The sequence below is a fragment of the Anopheles gambiae genome, chromosome 3, assembly GCF_943734735.2.
Source record: "Anopheles gambiae chromosome 3, idAnoGambNW_F1_1, whole genome shotgun sequence".
NCBI lineage: Eukaryota > Metazoa > Arthropoda > Insecta > Diptera > Culicidae > Anopheles > Anopheles gambiae.
The window spans coordinates 94486205-94497168 of record NC_064602.1 but is presented as its reverse complement, the minus strand read 5'-3'; the positions used below and the strand labels follow the sequence as shown (position 1 = coordinate 94497168).

Here is a 10964-nt window from a genome sequence, read left to right as displayed (position 1 = left end):
TCAGAAAGACCTTCATTTGTGTAGCCTCTGAACCGAATCTAATCCATATCTTAGATAAAGGATGCATATTCTCGTGAGATAGAACTTTCATTTTGCGCATTAGCCCCCCCCCCCCCATCCCACTTAACACTTCTTTCGCTTTTACTTTTTTTAACTCAGTTAAGTTTTGAGTTTTAACCTACCGAAAACTACCGATAAAATTTTGATGCGCTTACCGAAAACCGCCAAAATAATCTGGCCACACTGGCGCCATACTTGTCTGCTAGCAAAAGCAACCGTGGTTGTTGTCATCTTGCGCTTCGATCGAGAAAAAGTGGCCGGGCTGGGGCTTGGCAAGAGCGAATCGCGTAACCATCACAGCAACGCCAGCAATTTTAGCCGGAAAGTGATCAACCCGCAACGGACAGAAAGCTTCCGTGCTGGGGGCAGGTAAATTGTTGACCGTCGGACCGTCTAGAACACCGGATAAAAGCGGTCCCAGCTGCCGCATTCCCCCCGTAACCATCACCGCCGTCGGAGAGCGTCCAGTGTGTCAGTGGGCTTGCAAGGGAAGTAGCGTGTTACCCAGCGTAAAGGCGAGCGCGCGCGCTTGTGTGTGCATTCCGTTCGTTGAAAGGTCACACCGAATTGCGAATCAGAGAAAAAGCGGACCGCAGCAGTTTTCCGAGCGTTCATCTTTACTGCTGAAATTCAAGAATCACAGCTCTTGCACGCAAACACGCATACACGCACACATCTTAGCAAACACATACAGTCACAGGCAGCACAGCAACAACAAAGATGGTGAAACGCAAACCACAGGCTATGATCGATTCGGAAAGCAGCAGTGATTCGGATTCCGGTTCCGATCTCGATTCGGTAAGTGTTGAGGGGAGGGGCCGTTGACAGCTTGATTTTCCTGCTAACACGAAATCTCCTCGCCCACTCCCTCCTCAGGAACTGCTTTCATTGGCCAAGAAGAAGAAGACAACCCGCTTGGCGTCCGCCTCGCCGAACCATGCCAGTCACAACCGGTCCGGATCCGGATCGGACTCCGGCTCCGGGTCCGGCTCGGACTCGGACGATGATGACGATGACGAGGAGGAGGAAGAGGAGGAAGAGGACGAAGCATCCGGCTCGGAAGCGGTGGCAAAGCGCAAGCGAAAGGGAGGAAAACCAACGTCCTCCTCCGAGTCGGAGGGCGAAGGAGAGAAGGATGATCGCAAACGAGGCCCCAATGTGCCGGCGACCGCCGCTGGCAACACAGCACTGGCCGGAGCAGGAGGAGGAGGAGGTGTGAAGCGCAAACAGCCGATCGACGCCGGTAACGGGTCCGAGCCGGAAGAAGGTCAGGTATCGTCCGACTCGGAAAAGGCTCGCAAGGGTGCTGCTGCTGCTGCCGCGGGTAAGCCAGCACCGAGCGAGGACGAGTCGAGCGATGGAAACAGCAGCGACGACAGTGACAGCAGCAGTAGCAGCAGCAGTAGCAGCGATTCCGAATTCAACGATGGGTACGACGAAAACCTGATGGGCGACGATGCGGACCGAGCGCGGCTGAATGCGCTGTCGGAGAAGGAGCGCGAGACGGAGATCTTCAAGCGTATCGAGCGGCGCGACGTCATGAAGACGCGCTGGGAGATCGAGCGGAAGCTGAAGCTGGCCAAGCGGGCGGAGCGGGCGCGCGACAAGCAAGCGCAGCCGGAGCACAAGAAGAAAAAGAAGGAAAAGAAGAAGGCACAGAAAAAGGCGGCTGCTGCGGCAGCGGCGGCCAACGCGGAGCGCGAGCGCAAGAAGGCGGCCGCAGCAGCGCAGGCAGCGGCACAGGCAGCGGCTGCTAATGCGGCAGCAGCGGCGGCTGCGTCGGCGGCAGCTGCTGCAGCGGCTTTGGCTGCACAGACGACGGCCAAATCGGCTGGTGACATGTCCGGCCCCGTGCCGATGGACACGTCCGAAGAGGGCAGTGGGATGGGAGCGGACAGTCCTTCCTCGTCCCCGGAGAAGAAAGGCGATGACGGTAAGCAAGGGGCTGCCGTGGGCTTCGATTTACGACACGCATTATCGATCTTGGATGTTATTTTATGTATTTTTAGTTTCGAGTGCTTCGGAGTACTTCGATCCAAAGGAACGGTCAAAGGAGCGCAAAAAGACGGTCGAGATGAACCGCACGGACGACAAGCGCAGCAACGCGATGGCAATGCTGAAGGCGAAGCGCGAGGGCAAGGCGAAACGGGAGGAGGAGGAAGCGAAGCGCGAGGCACAGCGAAAGCAGGACGCCAGCCAGCAGGAGGACAAGGAGGAGCTGGCCGACGTGCCCGGTGGCAAGTCGCAGATGAAGCTCAAGGCGTCCGACATCTATTCCGACGATTCGGGCAGCTCGGACGATGACGACGATGACGGTGGCAACGAGCGGGAGAAGAAGGCGCGTGGCGACCGGCGCTCTCGCTCGGGCGGCAGCGGGGACAGTGGCAGCGGCAGCGACAGTCGCTCGTCCAGCGACTCCGAGGGCGAGGACAAGGAAAAGAAGGCCGGCTCGGGCGCTGGGTCCGGGTCGGGGTCGGGATCCGGGTCCGGGTCGGGGTCGAGCAGCCGGAAACCGGTCGCCATCAGCTCGAACGCGGAACTGAACAAGCTGCGCATCTCGCGCCACAAGCTGGAACGCTTCATCAACCTGCCCATCTTCGAGCCGACCGTGATGAACTGCTTCGTGCGGATCAACATCGGCAACAATCAGGGCAAGCCGGTGTACCGCGTGGCCGAGATCGTTGGCGTGGTCGAGACGGCCAAGATCTACCAGTTTGGGCGCAGCCGGACGAACAAGGGCTTCAAGCTGAAGCACGGCAGCCAGGAGCGCGTGTTTCGGCTGGAGTTCGTGTCGAACCAGGACTTTTCCGACACGGAGTACCAGAAGTGGCTGACGGTGTGTGAGGCCACCGGGACACCGCTACCGACGGTCGATATGATCGAGCGGAAGCAGCGCGACATCAAGGAGGCGTCCCAGTACGAGTTCAAGGATGCGGACATCGACCGGCTGGTGGAGGAGAAGAACCGGTTCCGTGCCCATCCGACCAACTACGCGATGAAGAAGACGATCCTCATGAAGGTGGGTAGTGTTAGTGGGTAAGCCCTGTAGGGTCGCAGCCAAAAGCTGCGCCGAAAGTTGCAGTACGCAGCCATACCGAAATCGTCAACAACTGGGCGTCTCCATTCTTCCTTTAATGGTTTAGTCTTGCAGTGATGAGTGTTACATTGGACATTAGTTTCTTTGTATATGATGATATCAGCTTTGAGAGTTATTTATACACTTCAATTACAATAATTGATTGTATCAAACCATTTCCATCTAATTGCAGGAACGTGATGCGGCCCAGCTACGAGGTGAGGACGATCTGGCGCGGGAGCTAAACTCGCAGATCCAGGAAATTGAAGAGCGGGCAAGCACGCTGGACAAAAAGCGCAGCAGCAGCATCAGTCTGATCTCGTACATCAACGATCGCAACCGGAAGCGCAACGTGGAGGACGCGGAGAAAGCGATCATGGAGGAGAAACGGGCCACACGAGGTCTCAAGATTGAGGATCCGTTCACCCGGCGCCAGACGCAACCGCGCATGTCCTTCAAAAAGGACGACAAACGGGACGATACGCCAATGTTGCCGATGCAGGCGCCACCACCGCCCGGCCAGGCGGGCAAGAAAAAGTCCGAGGAAAAGAAACCGAACCAGGGGACGGCGGACAACAACCTGTACTCGCTGCACGACTTTGACATCGATCTGGAAGTGCCACTACCGAGTAAGTAGCCGAGAAAAGCCTTCGTTTAACACGCTTTACTAAACTCATCAACTTGTTTGCGCCCTATTCCATTGCAGTAAGCAGCGTCAATGTGCTGCCCAAGCCGGTAGAGAAGCCTGTGCGAGAGTCCGGCCCGAAACGATCGCTCAACCTGGAAGACTACAAAAAGAAGCGTGGACTGATCTAGGTTCGGTGGGGCGGTATTGTGTTGTTGAGACCATGGTTAGGTTTTCTCCTGCTCCCGATTGTATATTATTATCATTACGTTTATCACGAACGACGAGCGGAGAAGGAAGCTTCCGTAGTAGATAAAGTGGAAAACAATGTCGAAGATATCGCGCTTAGAGGTATTACAATGGCATCGACGACGCAAGGTATGGTGGAATAGTTCTCTTTAACAAGCAAACAATTACGATATGTGTATATCGGTTCGCGTGAGATGATTAGGTTTATAATTTATTTAATGCTTTTAGTCGATCGTCCTGAAAGTTGTAACTCTTTTCAAGCCCTTTTTGGTAAGCTTTTGTTTGTATTTTGTACACTTATATATGTGCACGCTGGTAGACGATGACGAATCTAGCAGGATGTGTGGTCATACTTGAGCAGCGCAGCTCGCAGTGAAGGTGGTTCCGCGAGCGTTTCGGACAAAGAGGTGTTCTAGCACCCAGCGAGGCAACAAGAAAGTACCGTATCAGGGGAATAGCAAACACTCAAGCAATTACGGAGATCAGCTCGTATTAGGACAACATTATTTGTAGCGATAAGGCAGGTTAAGGCGCTGTTACAACAACACTACTGCTACGGACATGTGTAGCAGCCGCATTGTGACGGGTAATAAAGGATGAAGACACGAAAAACAGACCACGAAACGGATGGAATTCGAATGAACCGTTGTACTGGAGGGGAAAGAACATGCACTGGACGGATTGTGGATGGCGCAGAGTGGGAAGGAGACGTCAAACAGTTGCTTAATTAACCATTTCATGTTTCCATTGAGTGACTTTCAGCACTTCGGGTGTGCTGATGAAACTCTCTCTCTCTCTCTCTCTCTCTCTCTCTCTCTCACTCTCTCTCTCTCTCTCTCTCTCTCTCTTGGCTCTCTTTTCACGATAGATGTGACATGGCCCGGTTTACAATCATTCTCCAGGATGCTCGGTCCCTGGCAGCAACTTCCCATCCATGTAGACACCCGATCTCCGACACATCGATCTCGCTTCACCTGATCCAGCCATCGAGTTCACTGTGCTCCCCTGCGCCTTATGCCGAACTAGGCCTTATCGCTGTGTTCATCTCGAACACCTTCTTGGTGGGGCATGTGTCTTGCATCCTCATACCATTGAACTGGATTTAACTCTGACCCAAATCAACCAATCCGATCTATTTACAGCCTTCCTTAACTCAGCTTAGTTCAGCTTAATACTCAACTTAACAGACAAGCTAGTCTCGAAACTGGCTAACGTGTCAAGCATATGGCAGTATCCAACGCCAACGAAGGGATTATTACTGATTCGTCACATGAGCTAAACCTCTTGTGCTTATTAGTTTGCTTCCCCAGATATATTCGATGGCCGTTTGAAAGCAAAAATCAAATTGATCTTTTACTCTTGTTGCAGATTCACCCTCTCTGTCTGTAACACGCTGAACAAACTCCAGAATTGAAGGATTCTCGTGTTCTACTAAATTCACAGCGGCCAAATGAAGCGGTGTTCTGCCAAAGACGTCCGCACTGTGGATTGCTGTAGGAACCTCTGCATACAGTCGAAGAACTTCATCTCCCTGATTATTTATCAAGGCGGAGAATAATGCAGCATGTCTGTGAGTACATCTTTGACTTACTATTGCGTTTAAAAAGCACTGCACATTGTAATCCTGATGTTTCTTGTCCCAATTGTATAATAAGTTACGAACGGTGAACTTTATCGATTCATTCCTGTTCCAATTATTGTACAGCCAGAGGGCAACAAAATATTCAGCAAACATTCTGTGAACAAACTGCGCAACGCCGGTATACAAACGCACCACTAGTGCCGGCTTTTCTGTGCCACTCAAAATTTCGTCCGTGTATCGGTTGAGTGTCTGCTGCTCCTCTGCATCCAACAGATCGTCCTTGGTCAACGAGTCCATGGCCAATAGAGAATATATTTTTTTCATTGTTGCCATTTTCCTCTCAGCCTCCTGTCGGTTTTTTGGAATGTAAGAGGCTGCTTCCGTTTTGCCTTCCTTGTCTGTGCTGTCGATCGCAAACGTCCTGTCGATGGCATACTCCATCAGCAACAGTTTGTTGGATGGTAGTATCAAGCTCGCATCTAAATCCAGGCCAGGCTGAAGAAAAGCTTCAATACCGTTCTTGCTCAGCACTCTGTCAACGATGTATTCTACGCCTAGTTTTAAAAACAAAGGCACCATAAAATACTCGTTGGATGATTTTTCCACTATAGCAGATATCTTGTCTGCTGCTTTTATCCGCTCCTCCTCTGTAAAGCGCATGAACAAAGGATGCATATCAACGTATTTCCTGCAATAGGCTGTTCGGTCTGCATTGGTCAGTGTTTTTAACCTCACAAGCTCTAGCGAATCGATATTGCCTTCGAACAGGCTTTGAAACCCGTACGGACGGCTTGTGACGCAGAGTCTTTGTATTTCTTCACGACCCTGAAGCGTGCGGATTAGGGCCAGTGCTGTTTTGGTATAATGTGGCGCGATTTCGTCGAATCCATCGAACAGCACAATAAGTTTGTTGGCACAATACTTGGCTTTGAAAAGACGCAGCAAAGCCAACGCCTCTGGTGAGACGGAACGGACTTTCTCTGCATCTAGCGTCAATGTTCCATCTGATTCGATTATAGCATCAGCATATACTAACGCTTTCTCCCTTATGCGCTCGATCTCTTCTCGTTTGCTGAAGTTGATATCTTCTGTATTTAACAGCAAATAGATGAAACGAAATAGAATCCGTGTGGCATTCAGCGGACCTCTTGGCGTGTCCTGTGTTCGCATCAAGAGCGCAAAGTCTTGTGCATACTGGATGGCACAAAACCGTACAATCCAAGAATCGGGTTCTGTGGTTTCCAGATCCTTGGCCAGCCATTTTAGATATGTGGTCTTCCCACATCCTGGTGCATCAAGAATAGCTATTACAGTTTTGTTTGGCGCCTTCATAACATCGTGTATTTGAAGCTCTGGCGAATCAAATTCTCGGTACGTTTCTAACCCATACTGCAATAGTCTGGCATCGTTTTGTGAATGGCGGGACATTAACCTGCGCATAATGTACAAGCCCTCCACATCTTTGAAGCAGACATCGTTTAAGCTCGGCTGGCGATTCGCCTTGTCGCACATCTGGACCAGGCGGGCCAGATAGCGCAACTCGTCCTGAGACTCAACCAAACTCCCCAACAACACGTGCGTCCCGTAGAGGCGAACCCTTTCCTGAACCACCTTTTGACCCTCATCCTCCAAGTCGCTGACAAGGAAACGTTCGCTTGGTGTTTCGATGTTGTCGTTTAAAATAATCAACATGCGCTGATGTTTCTGTTCCTCGGCGTGTAGCTCTAGCGCCTCCCAATATACCGGATCAAGCTCTTCACCCTTCGGGCAAACGATGACCAGTACCAGGGAACAGTTTAACTGTCGATACACGTTGCTTATTGTTTTCCTGCCAGCGAGGTATTGTGCCTTGTCCACGATAACGAACTCACTTTCTGGGTCGTTTTGATCGAAAAACAAATCCAATATCCGTTCCGCCTCCATTTCGGTGTGATCGGAAGTGTACAATTTGAACCGCTCGTCACCGTTTAGGAGAAAATCGAGCGAACCGTACAGTTCAGTTGCTGCCAGCTTTTCCTTGTTCAACTGCATCAGCTGTCGCTCGAGCTGCGTGCGTGGCTTTGCGCAGGCTCCCTTCAGATTAAGCAAATCGAGACAGCTGTGTATAGTGCTCCGGTCTAGTTCTGCTGTGTTTAGATGTTTCAGCTTTTCCAACGCGACACAGGTCACATTATAGTTGATGAATCTGCTCGCTACCGTACCGCGCGCCTTCTGCTGCTGCCTCTGGCACAACTCGGTCAGCTGGTCCTCGTTCATCGTGTCGGTCACTAGCACGAGCCGATTGAAGAAATCATTAATCAGCTCATCGCTTACGATCCCATCTGGGAGGGCTGCAAGCTCAACGCTCACGGATTTATCGAGTTTTAGGAAACCTTCGGAGAAATTCATTTGCTTCTGTTTAATTTCTTCCCACACGTCTGTGTTCGCCCCAACCAGCGCTTTATACCACTTTTCAAACTCTGCACGAAAGTTGTCTTTCAGCGTGGTGGATAGATCTTGCCGCCAACGGTAATGTTTTCCGTTTTGCTGCTGCAGAAAGCTGGAAACAATCGCCGAGCGATACTTCTTGAACAATGGATCCTTCAGATTGATTTGCTTTTGTTCAAAAATGTGCTCAGCTAACGCTTTAGCGAGCCGGCTCCCTTCCGAGCATTCTGTGCGAAGCTTCTCCAACAGCAGCTTAAACTTTGGATGTTTTACCATTTCCTTCTGGTTGAACCGCCAAGCGCGTCCATTTATTTGACGGAACGTTTGCTGAATGTGTTCCCATTGGAAGGTGTACTCTTCCATCACCTTCTTGACCTCGTCCGCCAGCTTCGAGTTGGTGCAAATGACAAGCTGTGCCTCCCGAATGCCTAACACTGGTTGCAGCATTTCGAGAAAGCTGGTGAAATATTTCGAAATCAAGAACTGGTCCGACTTGCCCGTCACAAGAGCAGTGCTGTTCACGGTGGCGTCATCGCTCGTTGTATGTTTGGCTTGAATGTAAATGGTGCTGATCGCACCATCTACCGTGACCTGCTCCAGCACAATGTCATCGAATTTGCCCGCCATTCGCCCTTCCGACGCTATGTTGAAGCTTTTCAGCTCCCAACTCCACGAATTCAGCACGAACAGCACTTGCAGCTTGAGCTGGTACAGAATGCCCGGGACAAAGCACTGCAGTCCATGCTTCTTTGTGTCGTCTTCGTGTTCACTTCTTGTACCCGGCACTGTAGGCTTAGCATCAATTTGCAATCTTTTAATTTCATTCAATACATCCATGGCGTCTTCGTTCTTACGCTTTCTGCTGGTGCCCGCTGTTGGACCATTGTCGGGCGTTTTAGGCGCAGATCGTACCGTATCGTGCTCAATTTTGCTCCGTTTGCTAGTGCTCGGTGCCGGTTCATCTTCAGGCGCATAAGCCGGCGTGGATTGCGGCTTACGATGGGTCGCCATTTCGGTCGTTTTGGGTTTCAAATATTCTCTGAAAACAATTGCAATACACGTAAAGAGCTTCAACTGATCACTTTACACTAGATTCGGTAACATTTGATGCGTACCGTACATCGTCACGATCGAATTGAAGGCTTAAACTTAATGGCACTGTTCTTTTGCATGCGCCTTACGGCGCAGCTATGATACTTTCAACTGGAATGTTGGGCGAGACGGACACCACCAACACACTGACATGCGTCCGAAATTTCATGCGTTAACATGGGAAGGGGAGTACGAGATAGCCGTAATCACAGGTTGTGCTGAGAACTATATGAGTGAGGGAGATAGTTAACAATTCGCGTGCCAAACTGAAACCAGTTCTTCTGTGGAGCATAGATTACAGCCCAAGAGAGTGGTGAGAGTCGAACGGTGAGAGTCGAACTCGTCTGATAAGCCCATAAGTTATCGGCTCGATATACCTTATCGTTCTCTTCGTTACCGTACATTTTTCACATTGGTTCGGAATTGTATTCCCCTTTCTCTACGGTTGAATGTTTCACATGGATTGATATGAGCAGTACCATCACACCCATGATGATACTATAGGTTTGTGTTTTAGTGTCACAAATGCTAGAGCACCGGCCGGCTCGTTCGACGTGCATGCATACGTTTATATCTGATAATGTATAATATTTACAAACAATATTTATGAACGGTACGCGTCATCTTTCTACGCGTGTTTTTTGCTACCTCAGATAGACACGGTCCACGGTGCAAGAGTAGGTAACTGTAAGGTAACAGCGTACCAATAAGGAAGACGATCATCCGTACAGTAGAGGTGGTTTCAGACACAGCCCAAACAGATCGGAGTTAAGTGACCAAACTGCAGTACGCAGCCTCCTCAGTGCAGTCAGGGACCAAGCGCATCCATTGAAGTATCGCTTCAAACCTGACGATCACTCTCTTCTTTCTTCTTCTTTGGCTCAACAACCGTTGTCGGTCACGGCCTGCCTTTACCTCTTGTGGGTTTGGCTTTCAGTGACTAATTGATTTCCCCCCATAGCAGGATAGTCAATCCTACGTATGGCGGCACGGTCTATTTGGGGCTTGAACCCATAACGGGCATGTTGTTAAGTCGTACGAGTTGACGACTGTACTACGAGACCGGCCTGACGATCACACCACACATTTAAAGTTCCACTACCATATCATCAGCAAGGTCTCATCATTTCATTCTAATCTTTTCCATGATTTGTAACATACAGATGGGATTGCATTGGCGTACACTTTAAAATCTTTAGCAAACTGTATTCGAACCCCCACCCTCCTTGGGCTGCCTATTCTATGGCCATATGAAGTACCGTCCTCGCTAGCAAGACTTACCGGTATGACTAATTTTGGCATGCTAAAGATCGCTTCTTGAATTCGCCTTTTGCAGCAGATAAACAGCATCAAAGTTCCATGTGGGTCTTTCAAATAGCGCCTAAACAGCTTTCTTATGCCACGGTGCCAGGGATTATTTTTCTTTGCGTTTTATTTTCAAGCAAGGCGTCATCAATGAAAAAAGCAACACGATTTCTGTTTTTTATGTTCATGTTTATTTTAAAACTCTAAAAGTTCTTGTATTTTGCATAATTTTACATAGTTTACTAAAAATCACAATCACTTCAATCAATATTTCTTCTTTAATTAACTTATCTAGCTTGAACAGCAGCAACGAGATGATTGACGGCAACAGTCTTTGAGATTTTGACAAGGGCCACCTCGTACCGATGTCATGCATTAAAAAGCTATAAAGTTCCATCAAGTTCGGTACGCTTTCTTAACAAGCCTTCAAGTTCCATCGTGAACCATATACATCAGGCTAAACAGCTACAAGGTTCCTGAGAGTGCCATGTGCCTGTTAAAAAGCTCCATAGTTCCGCAAAGTACCGTCTATCTCTTAATCAGCCACA

The 10964-nt window shown here is 49.8% G+C and overlaps 2 protein-coding genes across 2 annotated transcripts; one reads left to right on the top strand and one right to left on the bottom strand.

The window, feature by feature from the left end:
* The first annotated feature begins 245 nt into the window (after positions 1-245).
* LOC1280610 (RNA polymerase-associated protein Rtf1) lies at positions 246-4634 on the top strand. Its single transcript, XM_061659175.1, has 5 exons — positions 246-858; positions 937-1993; positions 2070-3079; positions 3330-3765; positions 3843-4634. The coding sequence occupies exons 1-5, from the start codon at positions 781-783 to the stop codon at positions 3950-3952; spliced, it is 2691 nt and encodes an 896-aa protein (XP_061515159.1). The 5' UTR covers positions 246-780; the 3' UTR covers positions 3953-4634.
* On the bottom strand, positions 4191-9216 carry LOC133393590 (uncharacterized). Its single transcript, XM_061659174.1, has 2 exons — positions 9135-9216; positions 4191-9058 (listed from the first exon to the last, which is right to left on the bottom strand). The coding sequence occupies exon 2, from the start codon at positions 9028-9030 to the stop codon at positions 5266-5268; it is 3765 nt and encodes a 1254-aa protein (XP_061515158.1). The 5' UTR covers positions 9031-9058; positions 9135-9216; the 3' UTR covers positions 4191-5265.
* Between the last annotated feature and the right edge of the window lie 1748 nt (positions 9217-10964).